General features: G+C 41.0%; 1 protein-coding gene across 1 annotated transcript; it reads right to left on the bottom strand.

Moving 5' to 3' along the window:
* Positions 1-2,569: 2,569 nt before the first annotated feature.
* Positions 2,570-3,973, bottom strand: LOC116020154. The gene has a single exon (XM_031260637.1). It carries the CDS (start codon positions 3,971-3,973, stop codon positions 2,570-2,572), a length of 1,404 nt encoding a protein of 467 aa, XP_031116497.1.
* Positions 3,974-25,294: the final 21,321 nt, after the last annotated feature.

Raw genomic sequence — 25,294 nt, 5'->3', positions numbered from 1 at the left:
CTCTTCTACCCAGCCTCGACCCGCACTTTGTAATATCTTTTTCAGTCCGTCTAGGATCGTTCGGTTGGTGTTCTCCACTTGTCCGTTAGCTTGTGGGTATGTTACGGCCGCTCGGGTGTGCCTGATGCCTAGTTTGGCCATGAAGCTTTTGAACGGTTGACTATCAAATTGCATCCCGTTGTTAGTGATTAGGTAGACCGGAACCCGGAACCGAGTGATTACCTTTTCCCAGAGAAACTTTTGGCACTGCTGCGAAGTGATGGTTGCTAGTGCTTCTGCTTCTACCCACTTGGTGAAAAAGTCAATGGCTACGATCACATATTTCTTCCGACCGGCTGCCATCGGGAATGCTCCGATCAGGTCGACTCCCCATCTTGCAAAGGGTATTACCTCGCTGATCTGTTGGTAATATGTGGCCAGTCGTCTGGGCAACTTGTGAAATTCTTGACAAGTAGCGCATCGCCGAACGCAGTGTTCACAATCCAAGTTGATTGAGGGCCAATAATATCCTAGCAGGACGATTTTTTGTGCCAGCGTACTTAGTCCTTGGTGGATCGAACAAATGCCTTCATGAACTTCTCCAATCACGATCTTGGCCTCATCGTTGGTCAGCACCTTAAGAGCGGTCCGCCATATAACCGCTTATAGAGTTTTCCGTCGATCAATTGGAAGTGTGGTGCTCTCAGTCTGACCTTCTTCGCCGTAGTGGTGTCCTCTGGTAGGAGGCCATTGGTCATGTAATTTTTCAGATCGTACATCCAATCCGGCTCGCTTATCTCGACCGGTCGGACCTCAATAACATCAATGCTCGACGACCCGATCTCTTCAATCCGTACAATCTTAGACACGTACTCAGGGGCCTCTTGTGTCAATTTGGAAAACATGTCGGCGTCCGTGTTCTCCATTCTAGGCACTTGGATCAACTCATATTTGTCGAACTGTTGTAACAGCTCCAGGGCAACGTCCTTGTATTGTATTATGCGTTCCTCCTTCGCTTCGATCGTTCCGGACAGTTGGCCGATTACCAACAGGGAATCCGACTGTAACCTCAGCCGGTCGGCCTTCATTTGCTTGGCCAACCGTACTCCGCCTAAGAGTGCTTCGTACTCTGCTTCGTTATTGGTGGGTCGGAATTTAAAGATCAAAGCTTGATAAATTTTGAAACCTTCAGGAGATGTGAGTACGATTCCTCCTCCGCATCCTTTCTTGCTGGATGACCCGTCAATAGAAGCTTCCCACCATGGTTCCTCCAAGGCGGTCGGGCTCCGGGTCCTGCGCGGTGCACTCAACAATGAAGTCCGCCAACGCTTAAATTTGATGGCAGGGAGCGACTTATACTCAACCGCAAACTGGGTAAGCATCATGGCCCATTTGATCAGCCGCCCCGATGACGTGGGATTTCTGAGAATCGTTCCAAGTGGTTGGTCGGTCAAAACTACCACCGTGTGAGCTTGAAAGTAGGCTGCAAGTTTCCTGGCGGTCACCCAAAGTGCAAATGCGGTCTTCTCAAACTTGGTGTATCACAACTCTGGTCCTTGGAGAGCCTTACTGACATAGTAGATCGGCTTCTGGACTCCCTTGGTTTCCTCCCGTACGAGCACTGAACGGACCGCCCGGTCAGACACTACCAAGTAGATGGAAAGTGTCTCATCTTTCTCCAGCTTGGACAAAACTGGTGATGAACTCAAGTAGGCCTTCAGGTCGTCGAACGCCGATTGACATGTTGGTGTCCATTCGAACCCATTAGACTTCTTCAGTATTTGAAAGAAAGGTAGAGATTTCTCAGCTGATTTAGACAGGAAAAGACTGAGTGCTGCTAGTCGACTGGTCAGTCGTTGAACGTCTTTAACCGACTGGGGGGGTTGCATCTCCATGATCGATCTGACTTTCTCGGGTTTGGCTCGATCCTCCGCCCCGTCATCATGAACCGTAAGAATTTTCCCGTCTAGACAACAAAAGCACACTTACTTGGGTTCAAACGAAGGTTGAAAGTTTCCATCACCCGGAATGCCCGTGCCAGGTCGGTAGGATGAGTTTCTTTCGATCGTCTCTTGACGAGAATGGCATCCACATACGCCTCCATGGTCCACCCGAGCAATCCTTTGAACAACTTGTTCACCATCCTCTGATAGGTGGCTCCGGAGTTTCGTAGACCGAACGCCATCACCACGTAACAAAATACTCCATCTTGGGTTATGAAAGCAGTCTTCTCTTCGTCTTCTTTGCTCATAAAAATTTGATGGTAGCCTTTGAAGGCGTCCATAAAACTTAGCAGCTCACACCCGGCCGTCTCATCAACCATCTGGTCGGGATTTGGTAAGGGATATGGATCCTTCGGACATGCCTTGTTTAAATCAGTGTAGTCTACGCACATTCTCCATGTAGGTGGTTTAGGTGCCAAGACTACGTTGGCCAACCACTCCGGGTAAAGGACCTCTCGGATGTGCCCGACTGCCAAGAGGGTGGCGGTCTTGTGTCTCTTCTTTTGCTTGACCAGTTTGAAACTCGGTTGGATGGATAATCGGTGATATATGACCGACCGGTCGACACCAGGCATGTCCTCCGGTCCCTAAGCGAAGATATTTTTAAACTTTTGTAAAACTTTGATAATGTCCTCCCGTAGGCCGGCCAGGAGGTTCCGATCGATCTTGACCACCCGCTCTGGCCGGCTAGGGTTGAGCATGATCTCCTCTACTTTCGAAGCTGGTTGCGGCTTCTCTTTGACTTCTCCTTGGTCGACTTGTTGAGAGATGGTGTGAATCCTTGCATCCTCGCGATCGGACTGCTTCACTGCATGCACGTAGCACTGACGGGCCGCTCGCTGGTCTCCTCGAACCACTCCGATCCCATTGGGTGTGTGGAGTTTCATGCACAAGTGATTCATTGATATGACAGCGGCTGCTTGGGAAATGCCGGGTCGACCAAGTATTGCATTGTGAATACATTTCAACTTGACCACCACGAACTCCATGGTAGTCATCAAGACATTTGGTTGGGTGCGTAACTCCACATTCAAACTAATCACTCCTTCTGCCTCTATGGAGTCGCCTGTGAAACCAGACAGCGGGGTCCATATGGGGGTCAACTGGTCAGTCGACAGACCTAGTTGGGTGAAGACGTCGAAGTATAAAATATTTACTGAACTTCCCGTGTCAACTAGTATTCTTTGGACGTTCGTCCCATTGATGTCCATTGTGATGACGAGTGAGTCGTTGTGGGCTTCCCCGTGGATAGGAAGATCTTCGTCAGTGAAGAATATCAGCTCTACACGTTTCTTCTTCTCCCGGGGTTCCGAGTGGACCGACCCGACGTACAAATTTCTCGCCCATTGCTTTCTTTGGCGAGAAGAGTCTCCTCCTTCTGGTCCTCCATAGATAACATGAATAACTGGCTTCTTTCCAGCCGCCTTGTCGTCACTTAACCCGTGCAGACCGGGCGCATTCGATTGCCCCTTGGGGTTCCTCTTCCAAACGTTCTTTTTGAACTTTCCTTTGTCACGTTCGTCTTTCTTTACGAACTGCTCCAATTCTCCATTTTGAATGAGTTGCTCAATGACCAGACGTAGGGCGATGCACTCCGCTGTCTCATGACCCTTCGTTTTGTGAAAAACACAGTACTTGTTCTTATCTGGTCCTTCGGGTACCGGATCGGGTGGATGGACCAGGTTGCATTGCTCGGCATATTGCAAGACCTCCACTAGGGGTTTGGTTAACGGGGTGAATCGTGGTCCATCCTCTTGTCGGGCACGTTGCTTAAAACGCTGTCGATCTCTTCTTGGGTCATGACCTTTATCCCGACCGATCGGCTGCTCTTCTCGTGTATTCGCCATGTTAGCCTTTATAGCGTCCGCATGGTGCCTGGCCCGAGTAATGGCCTCTTTGTAAGTTTTGGGGGGATGGACAACGAGGTCGTAGTAGAGTGGCCCAGAACGGAGTAACGTGAGGAGAGCGTGGATTGCCGCCTGGTCTTCCATTGGTTCTACTTGGTCAATATCACGATCCCATTTGTGCTAGAAAGCGGACAAGGTCTCCCCCGGGTCCTGCTTAACTCCATTCAGATAAGTGTAGGGCTTCTTTTTCGATCTGCTGACTACGAAACGCCTCACGAACTTGTCAACTAGCTGGCTGAAGTTTCCAATCAATCAAGGTTCCAACTCCCTGAACCACTCGGCCGCTTTGCCTGCCAAAGTGGCGAAGAAAGCTATGTATATGACTGCATCATTCACTCCCAACATCAACATGTTGCCATAGTACATGTCGATGTGTTCTTGAGGGTCAGACCGACCGATGTAGGTACGCATCATCGGGATCCTAAGATCTTGTGAGTAATGCGTGCTCATGACATCGTTAGTGAAGGGTGTGGCGATCAGTGGACTGGGAGACTCTTTATTTGAGTTATTCTTCTCACGAAGTTCACGTTGTAAGCGGTCGATTCTTTCTTGCATCCTAGCCAACTGACGACGGGGACTATCCTCCCTGCTTGGATGTTGCTCCCTCTTGTTCGGTCGGTCACCCACCCGACCGGCCAGTCGGCCTGTCCTGTCTTCCCCTCTGGATCGCGACGCGCTCCCAGTGCTGCTTCTCTCCGTTTCTGTAGTCTTTCGTGATCTTTGCCTCGGTTGGTCCTGGTCATCTTGAGTACCCAATCGAGACCTAGCACTCTTCCGAATGCGATCAAAAGCACTCCTACGTTGAGCAGCATCAGGTTAACTATGATCTTGACGTTCTTCTTAGTCGGGTATTCGCGACCAATCTGCTGATTGAATCTCTTCTGAATCACGATCTCAGGGTGGCAAATGCGACTGCCTTTGGGAAGGTTGAGCTACCGGTTGCTGCTGTTCTACAACAGGAATTTGAGGGGTCACCATTACTTGAGGAGTTTGCGTCATGACATAGTATTCTGAGGTCAGAAGCAGTCAAAGGGGTGATCATACCTAATCCAAAGACCTTAAGAGGATTAGCGATGAAGATGGTCACTCCCAACTACAGTAAGCAGCTCCGGAGAGAAGAACAAGAAAAGGAAATAGCCACCCCTAGTTCTGTTATTAGACAAATAGGACTTTAGATGACTAGTTCCTGCTTTAACGATAGATTCCTATTAGGCTGACCAAGGCCAAACAAAAGTTTCTAAGGAATCTAATAGGATATTGATTCATATGTAATGTATCTGGAAATCACTAAATGAACTTAAGGATATGTTCCAAGTGATATCTTTTAGATGAATCAAACTTGTTTCTCTCGCAATCTGTGTTCGAAAGATAGTTCGAGAGGTCACCCGATCAGTTTGTCTATATACGTTATGTCTCGAAGAAGGGTAGTTCGAGAGGTCACTTCGAAAGATAACAAACTGATATCTCTGAACGGAGGAATAAGGAGGGTTAGGGATCAATCACTCAGGGGGAAGATCCTTAACCAGATCAAGACGGAGGAATAAGGAGGTTTAGGGATCAATCACTCAGGGGGAAGATCCTTAAACTCATGTGGAAGACAATTCACCTTCGAGAGGTGAATCCGATAAGTTCAACGAATATATGAGGGGAAACGGCTAACTTTGGATATTAATGCTAGCCATGTGGGCACCGGTTACTGACGGTTTTCCATATTTAAAAATCTTCTCGTGATAAGTGGGAGCATGCTCATATAATTACTATTCTTTAATACCCCACTATCTTGAACCTAAAACCGCTCTGTTAAATTACCAAAAATACCCTTATTTTTCATATACTCTGACCGTTACTAGGGGTATTTCTGACCTTTTACTTCTTTAAAGAAAACCGGTATCCTTCCTTGGGTCAAGCTCTCAACCCTGCCCATATATCCAACCCGAATCCACACGATATAAAAGCCAAATCCTTCTTCTTTACCCGGATTCAAGCTAAAACCGTTTACCCAAAATCCCCAAATCCCCGGATTCAAGCTAAAACCGTTTACCCAAAATCCCCAAATCCTAGGATTCAAGCTAAAACCGTTTACCCAAAATCCCCAAATCCTAAACTTCAAGCTAAAACCGTTTACCCAAAATCCCCAAATCCTAAACGCAAAGCTAAAACCGTTTACCCAAAATCCCCAAATCCTAAACGCAGTACTAAAACCGTTTACCCAAAATCCCCAAATCCTAAACGCAGTATACATTCCCTCCAAAACATCTAACCTTCATCAATGGCGTCCCAATCCTCTACATCAACCTCATCTTCTGACGCATATCAGAGGGAGTTGCTACACATTCGCTCTCAAATCAAACAAGTCAAGGCGAGGAGTATCCTTGACAGAAACGGCTTCATCACCAACTCCCCTAATCCAAAAATGGCGGAAAAAGTCCTGAAGAAGTTTGAGAAAGCAGGACTGATGAAATACATGACGCACGACTACGGGACCGTTCACCCCCTCGACTTCACAGAATGGTTCGCAAATGCCAAGGTCACGAAGGGTAAAATCGAGAGCCGCTTTAATGATTTTCCCATCACAACATCTGTAGGTGACCTCAGAGCGGCATTTGATTTCGCGTCATCGGAGGAAGCAGTCAAGCATCTATCGGATTACGACTTAGACAAGCAAGCCTTCTGGGAGAAAATCCGACTAGCGACTGCACCACCCAGAGCATCCTCTGCCCTCCGCAAATACCACCTAAAGGAGAGGTTTGCTCTCGCCGCCGACCTAATCATGAAGTTTGTGCTCGGCAAGGTGTCCGGAACTGACGAGGTTAGTCTAGACCTCCTCAAAGTCCTCCATGCCATTTGGAACAACAACAAGCTGGATTGGGCACATATTATCTTCAACTTTCTCCAACAGCAAGTGATGCGCTCAGTCTCCAACGCCAACCTGTCTATCAGTAAAAAGGTTGGTTTCGGATTTGTTGTGCAATTTCTCTTAAGCCTGAAGGGCTTTGAATTGAGGGAAGGAAAAGAGATTCATCGAAATACCTATATGGGTAGGACGAAATCTCTANAAGCTAAAACCGTTTACCCAAAATCCCCAAATCCTAAACGCAGTATACATTCCCTCCAAAACATCTAACCTTCATCAATGGCGTCCCAATCCTCTACATCAACCTCATCTTCTGACGCATATCAGAGGGAGTTGCTACACATTCGCTCTCAAATCAAACAAGTCAAGGCGAGGAGTATCCTTGACAGAAACGGCTTCATCACCAACTCCCCTAATCCAAAAATGGCGGAAAAAGTCCTGAAGAAGTTTGAGAAAGCAGGACTGATGAAATACATGACGCACGACTACGGGACCGTTCACCCCCTCGACTTCACAGAATGGTTCGCAAATGCCAAGGTCACGAAGGGTAAAATCGAGAGCCGCTTTAATGATTTTCCCATCACAACATCTGTAGGTGACCTCAGAGCGGCATTTGATTTCGCGTCATCGGAGGAAGCAGTCAAGCATCTATCGGATTACGACTTAGACAAGCAAGCCTTCTGGGAGAAAATCCGACTAGCGACTGCACCACCCAGAGCATCCTCTGCCCTCCGCAAATACCACCTAAAGGAGAGGTTTGCTCTCGCCGCCGACCTAATCATGAAGTTTGTGCTCGGCAAGGTGTCCGGAACTGACGAGGTTAGTCTAGACCTCCTCAAAGTCCTCCATGCCATTTGGAACAACAACAAGCTGGATTGGGCACATATTATCTTCAACTTTCTCCAACAGCAAGTGATGCGCTCAGTCTCCAACGCCAACCTGTCTATCAGTAAAAAGGTTGGTTTCGGATTTGTTGTGCAATTTCTCTTAAGCCTGAAGGGCTTTGAATTGAGGGAAGGAAAAGAGATTCATCGAAATACCTATATGGGTAGGACGAAATCTCTAGTCCCCAAAGCTAAAGGTGGTAAGGCTGCACCTTCCCCCTCACAGCCAAAAGGAAGGGGCAAAAGGAAAGCCCCAGCCAAGGAGAAGGACTCTGATGATGAGCCTTTGGATGCTCTGATTCAGAAAGTTGCTTTGAGGGCTAAAAGGGCCAAACATATTGTTGTCACCCAGGTTCGAGAGGTGACACCATCAGTTATACAAGTACCCTTCGAGGACAGGGCACACGCCCAGGGGGAACCTCAGGCTACACTGGCCACTGAGGTTGAGAGAGTGCCCCCTACCAGGTCCCTGTCAAGAGATTTGTGTGATAATCTTCATGATGATATTACTGCTGAGGGTACTGGTGAATCTGTATTAGAACCTCGAGAGGAGGTTCGAGAGGTTGAAGGTACTGGGATCAGTGATCCAGTACAGGGGGATACAGAAGAGCCACGACAGATGGTTCGAGAGATAGATGATCCAGCAGCTGAAGCTCAGGGCTACATGGTAGATGCTGATGATCAGGGCATTGTGGTCCGGGACCCAGTGCAACATGCTCTAAATGTTGAGTTTACACCCACTGAATCTGCTCAGATTGATAGATCAGTTGCTCAAGTAATAGCAGATGTCAGATTGGAAGATGATCTCTCGGATAATGGTCGAGAGATCACTACTACAGAAGTTCTGCCTGATGAACAAAATGATGGAGAAGAAGAAGTCACTACTCAGTTGGAAGTGGAAGCACCTATTCCTGATGACTTCTCTAGGGTGATCAGGTGGATCAACTGGAGAACCAGTCCTTTCACTCAACTGATGGCCCAAGCAGCTGAGATGGAGGCAGAAGAACGGTTTGCACTCCAGTGGTTGGGTATCTCAGAAATCCCAGCTCATCATCTCCTAGACCTTGCCCACGAAACAAGAGTGTCTAAGTTGAACAGTGGAAGAACTGATAAGGGCAAAGGAATAGCTGAAGAAATCGAGGTTGAGCCTGAGGAGGATCCAGAACTTGATGCCCAATTTCGAGAAGATATCAGGCTCGCCACTGCCATCTCCTTGGGACAAAACATTGAATTCACGAGAGGTCCAGGAGAGACTTCTGGGGTTGCTCACGATGATATCGCAACAGCCGCAATCCCACTGTCCCAAGTCAGTAACTCTGCTCTGGACGAACAGGTAGAAGCTTCGAGAGGTGAATCCGAGACCTCTGAAGCACCTCAAGTGGCACCCAACACCGTTCTACTTTTGCCACCACCTGCGTCCACACCCTCGACTGACAACGATGAAGCTCAAACAGTTCGAGAGGGTGTAGTTCTGTTGCTCACACTGCCGGGTTTTCCTACTGCTCCTGAAATAATTGTCATTCCAGACTCATCGGAGCAGACTGAAATGCAGCCCAATGAGCACTTAGAGCAGACTGCCCCAAGTCCTGCTGGTTCGAGGGATACTGATGATACCATCGAAGGTGGAAACCGGGAAGCACCTGTCGACACTTCGTCTCCAACCTCACCAGCAGATGACCAAGTTCCCAACACTGGTTCGAGAAGTGACGCTGAGGGGAAACTTCTATTGGATGGAAACCAGGAAGCGTCCAATACCGAAGAACCTTCTCCGGCTAATCCTCTCTCCACAGTTGCTGAAGCTGAGGCTCCAGGTTCGAGAGGTAAGGAGCAAGAAGTGATCCATCCCTCAGGTGGAAACCGGGAAGCACCTGACATGGAGCTACCTTCGAGCTCTGAACCCAGTGTCCCTGTGGCTCCTCAGACAATAAATCGAGAGGTGGACTCGCAACTGCAAGTCATGGGTGGAAATCTGGAAGCACCCAAGTCCCCTCCGACAAAAGGTACATCTCGATCCTCATCTCCTACTTCTGACTATGATCAACAGGCCGAAGAAGTCTTCATTGGCGAAGTGCGTCAATTCATGGCTGATCAATCTCAGAAGATGGCTCAGCTCGAAAGAATACTCGTTGTGGTCCGCAATGCTGCAATGCCTGCTGCTGGCACAAGTGAATCCCAAGGTCGGCATGCCGAACTTCTCGAACAGGCGATATGGGCTGAGGATGCAGCACGGAAAGCCACTGATGAAGCTGCTGTAGCTCGAGCAGAGGCTGCAAGTGCGAGGGCTGAATTAGCCGAGATGCGAGCAGAGCTTCGAGCCTTTCAATATTCCAGTGAACTTCGACAGGATGTAATGAAAGCCATACTCGATGACCTGTCGAACCAAGTGCCTGCCCAGCTTCAAGCTATCTTCGAAGGTATGTCCATCCTTCTTTCCCGTGCTGATGATGCCAACAAGGGGGAAAATAAAGGGAAAAAGAAGGGGGATACAACAAGCAAGAAAAGGGCAGCAAGTGAACCAGCTGGACCACCTCCAAAAATACCAAGAATCATGAGCAAAGCAATGGAGGATGCTAAAAAGGCAGAAAACCTAAGGGTTCAGCGCACACTGGAAATGGAGAGAAGGAGAGAAGAGGACAGAGAAAGAAGAAGAAAAAGACAAGAACAACAGTCAGAAGAAGAAAGGAAGTTAGATCTTATCATGACAAGTTTTAAGTTTGGGAACAGAGAAGACACTGAACAAATTCTGACCCTGGAGATATTCAACCTGCTGAAAACCACTGGGATATCTACACACAGCAATATGTCTCCAGAAGAATGCATTGCCTGGTGGAAAAATGGAGTAATTGATGGTGAGTTCGTGGGGGAAGCCTACAGGAACTACAGGCATCTAGATGTCACAGATGAATACTTAAGCCTGGTAAATCCGAAAGATCCCATCAAGACACGAGAAGCCATTAACAAGAAAAGGAAAGCCAACAAGAAGTAAGCTCTCGTGGTCCAAACTCCACCTTATCTCAATGTATTGATGTTTATGTTGTTCTTGGTCTTATTTCTCTTAAACCTTTCTACTAAACTCTGCTTTGTAAACATTCCCTTATATAATCATATATACATCTTTTGCTGGGGGTGTTGCGTGAGCTCTATTATTCATGTTTTAGTAGAGTATTTGTCAAACTTACCATATGCGCTGAAAAATAAAATCTATGTTAATTCTTTCTATCAAATCAGCCATATAGAGTAAGTATAAGTGTTGGCATCATCAAAAAGGGGGAAATTGTTAGGAACATCATGTAATAGGTTTTGATGATACCAACTGATAAGTAGAAATCCCCAAGTCTCGATACATAGGCAAAACGCTGTAAGTTCGACAAGTAAACCAAGAGCGAAAATACAACCGGGTAACTTTGAGCTCAACTCGGAAAATATTTAAGCTTGAGGTAAATTTGTTTGAACATCTTAGAAGTCTCATATGTTGTAATCATATAGACAGATCAGAAGAAAGCATGGGACAACACTGGAGGAATAAGGGTCTGCGAGACATCAACTAAGTCTCGAGACATAAGCAGAGTTCGAGAGGTAGGACCTCTCGATACAGTTATCTAGTTCGAGACATAAACAGAGTTCGAGAGATAGACCTCTCGATATTTGAGTACGAGACATCAAGCAATCAAGATATCAACCTTGGTCTCGATACACTAACAATTCTCCAACAAAGCTGAATGACGGTCAGGAAGCATACTTAAAGCTTGGAAAAGAAGAAATATCATGGAGATAAAATAATGAAGAGGTGCCGAACGTAAAGATTTCAAAATGGACGGAAATGGAGGACACGTCAGATTTCCACCACAAACGGTCAAAAGGTGCACCAATGCTGAAGTGATCTGATTCCCTACAAACAAGGAACAATGGGAATATAAAAAGAGTAACTTTTACCAAAAGACGAAAGTGGAGCATGGACTCAAGAAAGTGACCTATGGAATATTCACTACAAGACAAAGAGGTTCAAGTTACAAGATCACCACTCCATGAAATATGCTGAAAATATGCAAGACCCATGATCAGCATGGGAGACAAATTTCAAACGGAATAATTTTCCCTCCAACGGAATTATTCCTCTACTCTCATATATAAGGACGTAAAGACACAGAAGCTAGAAAAGAGAAGGAGTTAAAAAGTTCGGAGGAACAGAGTTACAAAATTCGAAAGAGGTGTCTGACTAAAACGTTCAAGTGCAAGTGCTTGTATTGGAATATCATTCTGATATTCAAAACAGCGAGAAAACACATCTTAGTGTTTAAGAGAGTTACAAAGCTTAAACTGTTATACATCTAGAAGGTGACCGAAGCTGCTCTACATCGAAGTTGATTCAACGATAGCTTGTGGTCAGATTGGAACCTGTTACATTCAACTGTGACAACCAAAAACACCTTGCTTTGGATTAAGCAAGAGAGGTGGAGTAACCTGGCAGCTGTCCGAGTGAAAGAAACCTGAGGCTTGACGCGGGCTTGGTGATCAAAGGTCAAGTGCTCGAAGAGGTGGAGTAGCTGGAAGCGGGGAGAAAGACCTTGGAGAGGCGGAGTAACCTGGGAGCTGTCTTGTGAAGATCCTGAGTCTTGACGCGGGCTTGGTGATCAAAGGTCAAGTGCTCGAGAGGTGGAGTAACAAGAAGCAGGGCGAAAAACCTTAGGCTTGAGGCGGGCTTCGTGATCAAAGCTCAAGCGCTCGATATTGTACTAAAAAGGGAAGTTTTTTAGTGCAATCCTTCCAGGGAGTTTCTGGAAGAAGAGTGGATGTAGGCGGGTTGGCCGAACCACTTAAAAATCTCTTTTGCATTTACTTACTGCTTTTATCTCTCGCTAACCTCTCGATTGCACTACATATAAACACACCTCTCGAACTAACTCAAACTCGTGCTAACTAAAAGGGGATAACATTTTCGCTGCGCATAAAACTTTGTCTTCACCTCGTGAGGTATCGAACCTAAACATCCTAAGTTCAATACACATGAGAGGTCGAAAAGATTTGCAAAATCTTATACAAGTCTATTCACCCCCCCCCCCTCTAGACTTGTACCCCATCCCCTTGGGACCAACATTTATACTAATCAAGCCGGTCTACGCATTTAATGCACCAGTTGCAAGTGGCTTGACGTGGCGCCTTCTTGTTGGTTTGGTTAGGCGGTCACTTTGCAAGCTACGCGTAGGTTGACTGGTCGAGGTTGCAGAGCCGCAAGTTGTCACTCACCGCCCTGTAAGCGCAAGTTGGACTGCTTTACTTGTTGTGTAAGATAAGGTTTTGGCTTGCAGGTTGCGTCACTTTGTTGACCGACCGGTCATCCTTCGGTAGACCGGTCGGGTGTGTTTCTGTCGGGGCGACTCCAAGGGTGATCCGAGAGCATTTTGTCACAAGGCCTATCGGTACAAGCAGACCAGTTGATCATAAGTGATTTATTCCAGTCGGTTTGATGACTATGACGGACCGATCGGATGACTTTTTGACGGACCAGCTATACGAATGAGTCTTTTGTGCGTATTTACCCATCAGAGCTCAATTTCTCTTTTTCAATGTGTAACATTCATAAGTATCATGCACATACCGCCTATAGAATTGCCATTACTTTGACTTGTTAATTCCTAAAGGTTTTCAACTAGTGGGGGAGGTAACCTCACCATATTGCACTTTCTAGTGTATGTTAGGGACAAATAATAGGTCCCCAATTACTATTATTTTCTAGACTTAGGATTTTTGAATTGTAAATCCGAAAGGTCCCTTAGAGTACTGACTTTACTGAATAGAAAGTTTAAAAAAAAAAAGTAAACTAAGTTAAAAAAGTAATCCTAGGATAAGTTAGTCTTAGAAGGTTAGTATAGTAACTTCCGAAAGGTTAATCTTTGAGAAGTTAGTTTCAAAAGTTGAAGATATGAGAAGTTGAAAACTGGAGACCGAAAAGCTGAAAACAAAGAGTAGAAGACTGGAAAGTTCAATGACCAAAAAGTATAAGGATAAGCTTAACCGAAAATTTAGGGACACGAAAAGTTAACTAAAGAAAAATTTAATTTTTTAATAATTGGGGATTGACTAAGAAAAGTCAAATCTAAAAGGTTGCTTAGGTATGATATGAAAGGTTAACCACGAGAAGTCAAAGATTACCTTACGAATCAACTTTTTGGGCATTCTCTAAATGAATAATAAACAACCTCAAATGCAATTGTTGCACACAAAATCTTACCAAAGGCAAAGGGTCCTAGGTGCATTTTCCAAGAAATATTTCTCAAAAAAACCTAGACAAATGGTGTAGTGCAGAAAGCAAAAAAGCAAACAATAAAAATAGAGACAAGGGCCGAAAATCTTAGCAAAAGCAGCATGTGCAATACACAATGGTCATTACACATTTGGTAATATACATTTGAATTTGTATATTCAAATGGGTAAATAGATACTTCCACTTGAAGCTAAAAGAGGTGCTGGTTAGCTGAGAATTACTAAGAGAGAAAAAGAAAACAAGTATTCAAACCCACAACCAGTGAGAGAGATAATCTCAAGATCTTATAAGTCAAGATCAAGCTCAAGACTTCAGAGATCATCAAGAAAATCTCAAGCCAAGTCTACCATAGTTGGAGAATCAACAACTTTTTGTATGATCAACCAACACTCACTACTTGAAATAGTAGAAAGAGACGGAGTTACAAGTGGTGTATACTTGTGAAAAATCTAGAGACTTGAGGCTAGCTTTGTGATCAAGGCTCAAGTGTTCATTTTTGTACTAAATGATAATAGTGCAAACCTCCTAAGAATTATAAGAGAAGAGTGGAGTAGGTTGGATTTTGTCGTACCACTATAATAATATATTTATCTCTCTCTTATTTACAAGCTTTTGCATTCCATCATACCCAACCAAACCTAAAATTTTACAAGAGTAAAAACGTGAAAGATAACTTAAAAGGGGTTTAAAATATTCTGTTGTGCACTATGTGTTAAAATTGATTTTAAGTTCAAGTTTTCTTGGACTTGAAAGAATTCGAAAGAGCTTTCAAAAAATATACAAGTCTATCCCCCTCCCCCCTCTAGACTTGTAACCCAACCCCTCAGGACCAACAGCATAGGCCAAAAGCTCAATTGTTCATGGTGTAAGCAATGCCAATGGTATTTCAAGGATTGGCCTTGGAAAAGCCACGAGGGATTAAGGGTTCTGGCCCAGCAGGTCCCCCACTTCGGTTGTGGGATCAGTTTAGACCTTCAGTGTTTACTTTTGAGTGTTCTTTTTTTTTTATCAATGTCTTTTAGTTTACCCTTCATTCTCTCTCCTTTTGGCTGAGTTTGCATCCTCTACTTTAGTATGCCAATTGGTATTCACCATTGCCACCATATAGCTGGTTGGAGTTTTCTTCATGTGATTTTTGTAGAGGTCACCAGCTCTTAAAGCCTCTAAGAACATCATGGTGGTAGATTTTTCGTCCATCCCGTTGACTTCTACTGCCTCAGCACGCAATTGAGTCAGGAACTTAGTGAGAGAATCGTCATACATCTATTTTATCATGGCCAAGTAGGAAAAGTATTTCATTTCCTTCCTCCCACATGTGGTTGGTGGATTAACCCTTAAGCAATCTCGTGAACCCCTGTTGAGCTGATCCCCGAGGGGTTGAGAAGAATACCCTATGCATCACCATGTTTTTGGCTCCCATTAACATTATCGCAGCTTAATACACCAAGATGCGTTCTTGTGGACCTCCTACACCATAACATTTTGACTCTCAGTGTCTTGAAGTTAGCTAGGAAGGGTTCCGCCATGATTCATTTTATGAAGAGAAGTGTGATTGTGGTATATGGAATCATGGGAAATTCACCCTATTCCTTCCATCGTATTAGCTCCACTAGTCTTGTATCCACCTTATTTTGCACATTCCTCTAAGATAGCAGCCCAACCTTTCTTTCTCTGTATACCAACCTGTCGGCTCTCGATAAATGGGGTTAGATCAATACTTTCGTTCATAGTCTCCTATGGAGCAAGCTCTAGCTCCCACCTAATAAGCTCCTTCTTCCTTGCTTCCTTTGCTACCTAAGAACCCCCCCCCCCACCCCACTCCGTGATCATAGCATTTCCCTTGCTGGTCTGCTATTAGACAAGGGTGTACTCAACCTCGTTAAAAGTAGGTTCACCCGATCGCCGAGGTCCATAGCCATCTATTGTGTCTGCCAAGGGTGCCCCATTGTTGTTGTGGCATCCAAATGCCTATTACGTTGGCCGACTCTTCAGTCAACACTGGAATACTAGGCTCGGCTCCTAGGGGCCCTAGGTTAACCTTAGTTGTTGAGGCATCTCTTTTGATGGTGAGAGTGCCAATATGTTTCCTCCTATTTTCTTGATGAGATACTAACCCTTGGGAGATGGAAGACCCTCTTCCTTACCAGTTAAGTCACTCCCGTAGGTCTTAGGATCAATGACTTCCCAATCCAGCCATATGACATATCTTGTTATTAAGTTGAAAAAAAGGGGGTTTGAGATTGAGTAAATTTTTAGGAACACCTACTTTTTATAGCGGTCCTTACATACAAAACTAATAATGGTTTTTATTGGACATGGTTCACCATAGATTGGATAATCGATGTATTTTTACAAAAATTGATAAGTTGGACGCTACGTCACTGGTGCTCTTCCGATATGTGAAGAATAATTTTAAATTTTTGGGTGAAAACACTGGGCCCAAAATAGAAGTCTAGGCTTGAACCTCTTAGTGATTACTATTGGGCTACAACCAATGAAGGAATAAGGTTCAAATTAGCCACTAAACCTAACCTAAAAGTGCAATTAGGCCATTGAACAAAAAAAAGAGTACAATTAGACCATTGAACACTCTAAATGTATACAATTTCACCTAATAGCAGGTTACCATCCATTTCATCAGATTACTTGCTTATGTGGACAGTGAGTTGACATTTTAAAATAAATTTTAATAATAAACTATTTAAATAAAAAAAATTTAAAAAAAAAAAAACACACACACAAGCCCTCCCCCCCCCCCCCTTAATAATACCCTTGTCACTTTGATAGGAAACCTGCGGATAAATTAAATTAAATTTTATTATTATTATTATTATTATTATTATTATTATTATTATTATTATTATTATTATTATTATTTACGTGAAGTCAACTTCTTTCACAAAACAATTGAAATCTTCATCCAAAATCATAAAGCAAAAGTTGTTTTGTGAAAGAAGTTGACTTTCCGTAAATAATAATAATTAATTAATTAATTAATTAATTAAATTTGAGTCATCCGCAAGTTTCCTAATAGGGTTGCAAGGATATTATTAAGGGGGGTGGCCGTGGGTGTGTTTTTTATTATTATTATTTTTTAAATTTTTTAAATATTTTAAACTTTTTATTTTAATAGTTTATTATTAAAAATTATTTTAAAATGCCAACTCACCGTCCACATTAGCAAGTAACCTGATGAAATCGATGGTAACCTGCTATCAGGTGAAATTGCATGCATTTGGAATGTTTAGTGGTCTAATTGCACTTTTTTTGGTTCAGTGGTCTAATTACACTTTCAGGTTACGTTTAGTGTCCAATTTGAACCTTATTCCACTAATGAATAAATAAAGAAGATGAAAATGAGCCAAGGCACAAGCCTAATTCAATAATTATACATTGCCTTCAGACCAAGTTAGATAGCTAGGCAACTCATGATGACTAGTCCTAACAAGTTGATGATGATGTCTAAAAGTCTCAAAGGGACCCTATTTATAGTGTTAAAAACCCCGTGTAAGATGAGCAACGAGTAGACCTTGAGTTTCGTAACTTCTCCACTACACAAGTGTCAATGTTAGCTTTTGCTATGCGTTCCTGTCGTCCATTTTCTACCTATGACCCATGGATAAACAATTCTGCTGGCATGGCTAATTAAGCAACTACGTCCATAGCCAAGCAACCTCATCGGTGGCTACCCAGCCACACCATGGGCGCTACCGGTCATGTCAAAACAAATAATGATGTCGTGGGGTGCCTAACGACCGCAATCGTTCACCAACACCCCCTTTCATCCACCTTGCTTCTTCGCTATGCATAGACGCACAGCCACACTAGTGCCACTCTTGGCTAACATCGACCTTGCACGACCAAACCTAGTTTTGTTTAATCTAGCGGTATGTCGCAAGCACATAATGGGTCTTGGCATGACTTTAATGCACCACCCCTACTTTTTTACACATTTACCCCCTTGGTTCCAACCTAGCCTGCTTTGACCCTTAAATATTTTCATCGCAACCTCTTAGATTTCAACCCATGTGATGGTAATAATGTTACCGGCGTAATATATTCAAATAAGTAACAACAGTTTTGTACAAGAATGTTTGCGTGTCCCCCACCTCTACAACTGGTTTACTGCTTATACTATGGGTGCAATGTCTCTTCTTCTATGAGTGTAACAGACTCAAGATGGTGAGCCTTAAGTGTCAGGTAATAATAATATGGAGCCATTGGAGTAATTTTTCTCTTCAGGTGTAACGGGTGGTCGTTTGACTTCCCTGTGTCCGCTTGTCTGCCTGTGGTTTGGATCGGTGTCTGCCTGTGGTTCGGGTCGGGTGCTTACCCAATTAACCTGTCACCAGCCCCCAACTCCCTAGCCAGCGAGAGTGGTCGAGGTAGCTTGGGAGTAATAACTTGTATTAAGCATAAATCTTTTCGATAGGATCCAACTTTAATATTATAAGGAAATCTCAGGATTTCCTCTATATTTTCAAAATATTTCCTAATCTTTAAAATATTTTTCCTTCCTTTTATACGTCTCCTTTTTTTATTTCATATAAAAACCTTCCTCATTAGTTTTTTACAACCCCCCTTCAATCCTTCCTCCACATTCGTTTTACCTGGTACGCTTCTTTTCTTATGCTCTTTTAATTAATTTTTTTTCAAACCCTAGCCTAGGCTGCCTCGGCCTCACGTGGCTAAGACGTGGCCTCTGCCATATGCTGTTAATAATTTTTTTTTTTGTGAACCCTAGCCTAGGAGGCGCGGTCGAGGCCTTGCGTGGCCGAGACGAGACCTCGGCCATATCCGGTTTTTTCTTTTTTTTGTGAGTGTTTCCTTGTTTGTTAGCAGGTTGGTTCCCCCTTGTTCGCTAACCTGGTTAGTTTTTAAATTTTTCAATGGACGTGCTAAATTCAATTGATGTTGATGATCTCCCTTCTTCTTCTGATGATGAGGAGGAATATTTACACGATGATGATGATGATGATGACCCTTCTTCTCCTTTTAAGAATTTCCCCCATATTTCATATGAGCATGGTCCTTCTTCCTCTGATTTACAAGAGAAAAAACTCGTCCAAAAAGGAAGAGGCACGGGGCCTCGCATTTCCCCCTTGATAACTCTCGTATAGAGTTTATACGGCCTCAATTAGATCCCCAAGATTTGAAGGATGCCCAAGGTCTTGTTGGTCATAATGTTCTCATTCTTAGTCCTAAGCCTAATGCTAATATTATGAATCCACCTGACACATATTTCGGAGTTCACATTCTATCCATGCAGCTGGGGCTTAGGTTTTCTCTTCATAGCTTCCTTATAGAATTTCTAAACTATTATGAGATAGCCCCAGGTCAGTTTGTTCCGAATGGTCACCAAGATATTGTGGGTTTTCTTTCTATGTGCCGAGAGAAGGGGTGGAGCCCAGACTAAGCCTTTTCCAAGCACTGTTTGTAGTTGGTAGGTTGTCCACCTCTTCGAAGGGTAAGGTTTTATTGTTATTTCCACCAGACCCCATCTCAAGCTTTTTGACGATTGTGCTTCTTTTAATAAGGACTAGAAACCAAAATTTGTCTTTGTCTCCCTCGGTTGTCCACCCCCTTTTACCGTTAGGTGGGGATCCCAGGTTAGATGCCACACACCTTTAGATAAGAGTCCTCCTGTGCGTAGGGATGTAGTTGAGCTCAGGAAATGTGGTTCTCTAAAGGTTGCTAAATACACTACCGAGTGGGAGTTCGCAAAGTTGGGTTTTTTTAGAACTCGACCAGGTGCCCTTGATTCACCCGGTATCGCTCTACTATTCGTGATCCTTGACTGTCTTTCTTAACTGTTTACTCTAACCCTTTTTTTTTTTGCAGGTGCTACGTCTTCGAGAGCGGACCGATACTTGTCGTGGTTTGGACAAAATCTGCTGTCTAAAAATAGCATAACGAACAAGAAAGGAAATAAGAGTCAAGCAGCACCAATGGCAGAGCAGGGGACTCCAAACTTGAATTCTATGCTAGCGATCCGAAGTCCTCTGTCCCTTCTACCTAGCCCCCCGAGCAGGGAGAAACTTCTTCCATTCGTAACCCACGTGCCCAGACTAACCTGATTCAGCTAGGTGTGGACGTACCTCCTGGAGCATCTATAATAAACGGGAGTATCTTGCCTTACTCCTCCAACGGATGTGCAATTCTTGAGCGCCCAGGAAGTGAGTGTGCTACAGGAGCGGTACCTCAGACACATGCTAAAGGTTGGTTATTTTCTTTGAAAATCTATTCACTTATATGTAAATGCTTCTCACCTTATTCTTATGTTGCAAGCTATGCTGGAAGGACAAGTCCTCCATGCTCAGTGTGAAATAATATGCACCAAGGCCCTTGCGGAAAATAAAAACCTCTAGGAGCTTCTAGCAGCAAGTGAAGGTGAGCTCGGGAAGCTAAAGGCAGATCACGCGGTACTAACTCTAAGTTGAAGCAAGAGCAAAAGTATCATGAGAAGACTCGTGCTAAAACTGCAGCTTTGAGAGAGTCCCATGCTACAACCCTTAATGAAGTGGAGGAGACCTACAGGCAATCTTCCAAGTTAAAGGAAGACGTGAAAGAGTACATGAGCACTGCTGAGGGTGCTAAGGAATTTTCAAAGACCAAAGCGGGCCAAAGCTCAAGTTGCATTTGAGCTTGGAATGTACACCATGCAGTAGCATGTTTATCCGGTGTTGCGCGAGAAAGATCCCAACTTTGACCCAGTGGCCATTGGCTTGCTAGTGATGGAAGAGAATCTCGACCCATATGCCAAGAGCCATGAAGTTTCTACTGATAGAGATGCTACTGACAAAGTTGATGTTGATGCCGATGGAGCTGATGATGCTACTGGCTGTGATGGATGTCTCCTACTGCCGACCTTCTCCACGTGAATACCATCAATGTTCCCAACATTCCCTTAGAAAGTATCGTCATTGAACTATAATAGAAATATCATTATAGTTTTTTTTTTAAAACAAAAAACTAATATGAAATAAACTTTTTTTATTACTACTAATTCTATTACAATATAATTGTATCTATCCAAACATATTGAAGCGCAAAGAGTCAATGTCTTAATGGGATTCGAATATGTAACCTCTCATTTTAAAAAAATTACAAAGATGTTATTGAACTATAAGCTACTTGACAATATAAAATAAATTTTAATCTCACGTAATTGCCTGAATTAGAGCCAATTGTGGGACCAACAACTTTTTTATCTTTTATACATAAATATAATTATTTGTTGTTGAAAAAAAAAAGACCAATACTAAAATAAATTAAAGACGATAATTAAAAATGAAAATATGATTATAATACAGATTTTAAAAGTGAAATAAACTCTAATCTCACGTAATCCTAAATTTGAGGTAATTATGGGGCCCACGTCTGAATCTTCAGACATAATTATTTCGCATGTGATTAGTATGTACTTTTATATATTTGAATAATTATTATTAAAAAGTAACTTTGACATTTATCAATTTATACGATTATCAAGAAATCCAATCTTTTAACTAACTATATTAACTGTCACATGCAGAAGTGGAAAGTCAAACTCAAATCAACTATGAACAATACTTTTTCAAAAAAGTTCCTTCACTGATTGGACCATCAAATGATTGGTGGAGCATATACATTTTTTATTATTTTCATTAATAAACTCTCTCTAAATTTTGTCAATAAAATATATAATTATTTATAATAATGAGCTAACAATAACTGTTATTTAGGACTAATTAAAAATAATTTTTTAGATAAAATTGTCAAAATAATTATACTACTATTAAGGAATTAATATAAAAATATTAAACAATATCATAAAGTGTTTAGATATCATGTGTTTATGTGTTTCAAAGCAAAACTTTAACTCAAAAACTATGCGTTTTCTCATAGTTTCTGATCGAATCAAATACTCTCAAAGTGGTTCAAGGATTGAATTCATGCTTATTAGACTCTACTATTGATTTGCTTTTAAGTGATGTTAGACATCTACTACGTACTTTTCCCGATATGTGTATCTCATTTTGTCAAATGATCAGTGAATAGGTTGCTCATCTCATAGCTAGAGAAGCTCTTTTCTTGCCTGATTGTAGGGAATGGATTGATCATCACTCCCTCTTTCCTCTGTAATGTTTTGTCTTCAGACTTAAGTTAATGGAGTTCTCGCTTTGTTTTCAAAGAAAAAAAATCTATGCACTTTTGAAGGGTACGATTCAATACTTTCAAAGTGCGCTTGTACCTAACTTCTTTATTTTTATACGTTTTACGTATTTCCTTTTCTTAATTTATTTTTCTGCTTCTTTGATGGATTTGATGATAAATTTATTCTATTTTTAGTTTTCAACAATGGTAGTTTTTTTATTTATTTTTCCTTTTTAAATTTGGCACATTACATCATTAACTCTTTCTTCTTTTTCAAATTTAGTCATACCATTTCAATTTTTTTCCAAATTTAATCATTGTTTAAGATTGAGTTTAATCCCCAAAAACAAAGGTAAGGATACAATATGGTCTATATCATATTATTGAATTTTATTTCTCAACTATAGTGTTATTTTCACATTTAATTTTCCTTTTCAAGTTGACCACATTACATCGTTAATTTTAATCTTTTTTTCTAAATTTAATTTTATCATACCTTTTTAACCTTCTAACAAATTTAGTAACTAATTAAGATTGAATTTGATAAATAAAATGAAGATAAGGATACAATATGGTCTATGTCGTGTTATCGACTATTAATTCTCGAGTATAGTTCTATTTTCATGTTTAATTTTTTCTTTTTAAGTTGATCGCATTATATCATTAATTTTAAATTTTTTCTAAATTCAATTAACCTTTTTAGCTTTTTAACCAAATTTTGTTCCTAATTAAGATATGGAGTAGAGTTTAACAAACAAACAAACTATATATATATATATATATGGTGTATATCATGCCATTGAATTTTATTTCTCAACCATATTGTTATTTTCACATTTAATTTTCCTTTTTAAATTGACCGCATTACATCATTATTTTTTTTTTCTAAATTTGATCATACCATGTTAACGTTTTTTAAATTTTAGTAACTAATTAAGATTGAATTTGATAAGTAAATTGAAGATAAGGATGCAATATGGTCATTGTCGTGTCATTGGCTTGTAGTTCTCGACTATATTGTCATTTTCACTTTTAATTTTTCATTTTTAAGTTGATCGCATTACATCATTAACTTTAATTTTTCTTCAAATTTAACCTAACCCTTTTAACCTTGTTGGCAATTTTATTTATTGATTAAGATTGAATTTGACTAGCAAAATGGAGATAATGATACAATTTGGTCTATGCCGTGTCACTAACTTTTAGTTATAGACTACAATCTTATTTTCACATTTAATTTTTTCTTTTTAGGTTGACTGCATTACATCATTAATTTTATTTTTCCTCCAAATTTAACCATACCCTTTTAACCTTGTTTGCAAATTTAGTCCCTAATTAAGATTGGATTTACTAGCAAAATGATATAAGGATACAATGTGATTTATATCGTAACATTGACTTTTAGTTCTCGACTATAGTGTTATTTTCACATCAAAATTTTTCCTTTTTAAATTGACTGCATTACAACATTAACTTTAATTTTTCTCCAAATTTAATTGTATCCTTTTGACTTTGTTGGCAAATTTAGTCTCCGATTAAGATTGAATTTGACTACCAAAATGAAGATAATGATACAATATGGTATATGTATTGTCATTAACTTTTAGTTCTCGAATAGTGTTATTTTCACATTTAATTTTTCTTTTTTAGTTACCACATTACATCATTAATTTTAAATTTTTTTCCAAATTTAGCCATACCCTTTTCACCTTGTTGGCAAATTTAGTCACTAATTAAGATTAGATTTAGTAACAAAATGAAAATAAGGATACAATATGGTTGATGTTGTGTCAGTGACTTTTAGATCTCAACTATAGTGTTATTTTCACATTTAATTTTTCCTTTTTAAGGTGACTGCATTACATCATTAACTTTAATTTTTCTCCAAATTTAATTGTACCAAAAGAATTAACTTTGTTGACAAATTTAGTCACCGATTAAGATTGAATTGGACTAGCAAAATGAAAATAAGGATACAATATGTTCTATGTCGTGTCGATAACTTTTAGTTCTCGACTATAGTGTTATTTTCACATTTAACTTTTCCCTTTTAAATTGAAAACATTACATCATTATCTTTAATTTTTTTCCCAAAGTTAGTTGTACCTTTTAATTATTTTGCCAAGTTAAGACGTTGATTAAGATTGAATTTGTCCAAAAAAAAAAAAAAAGTGATGATACTAATACATTATGGTCTATATTATGTCACTGACTTTTAATTGACGAAATAAATTTATTGTATAATTTTTAAATTATAAATTTTCTATCAAACTTTTTCATAATATCAATAAAATTAACCTTTTTTAATATTTCTATTTTATGAAAGTCGAAAGATTAAATGTTGACCATTTACTAACGTTAGGGCTTGACTTGCATAGAGTGCTAACATTTATTGGATAAAATCCAAAGAAACAAACAACAATTGTTATTTTTTAAAGAAATACTAACATCGAGATAAAATATAAATGAGTTAAAGGCTGATTTGGTCCCTTGACTATAGTGAAAATACCATTTAGTCATTAACTATCCTCCTTACCAATTAAGTCCTCAAATTTAAAAATTTTACCCAATTTCGTCATCTATTATCATCTTACGGCTCAAATTGACTATCATCCAACGTCTCAAATTGACGAAAAAATGACATTGGGTAAAATTTTTAAAATTGAGAATTTAATTTGGTAAGGACGATACTCGATGACCAAATCGATAATTTTGTTATAATCAAGAAACTAAATTGGTCAAAAAATTGGTCATTCAACTCAATATAAAATTACCAATGTTGACTCTTTTTCAATTGAACTTTAACAACATTATAGTCTATATGGTGTCATTGACTTTTAATATAATTGAAATAAATTTATTGTATAATTTGTACATAATAAACTTATTAAATTTTTCATTAAATTTGCACACAATATGAATAAAATTAATCCTTTTGTAATATATATTTCCAATGTTGTGTCTTTTTCAGTCGAACTTTAACAGCTAGCACGAAACTTAAAATGGATAACATTTGGAAGCCAAAAATCAAATGTGTCCCCCTCTTTCTTTTTCTTTTTTTTTTTTTGTAAATACTACTGACTCGGTTACAATATAGTATATGTTCATAACTACTTTCTAAACCTACTGAAGCACAAAGAATTAATATCACCCGCACCTCAAGCTCAAATTAAACCCATGACTTCCCATATGAGAAAGCAATTTCGTGTCACTAGACCACAAGGTCATTGGCTCAAATGTGTCCCTTATAAAAGTCGAAAACATAAATT

The sequence above is a fragment of the Ipomoea triloba genome, chromosome 5 (genome assembly GCF_003576645.1).
Source record: "Ipomoea triloba cultivar NCNSP0323 chromosome 5, ASM357664v1".
NCBI classification, from domain to species: domain Eukaryota; kingdom Viridiplantae; phylum Streptophyta; class Magnoliopsida; order Solanales; family Convolvulaceae; genus Ipomoea; species Ipomoea triloba.
Note: the sequence above shows the minus strand (reverse complement) of the source record. Positions and strands in the feature narration are given on the sequence as shown.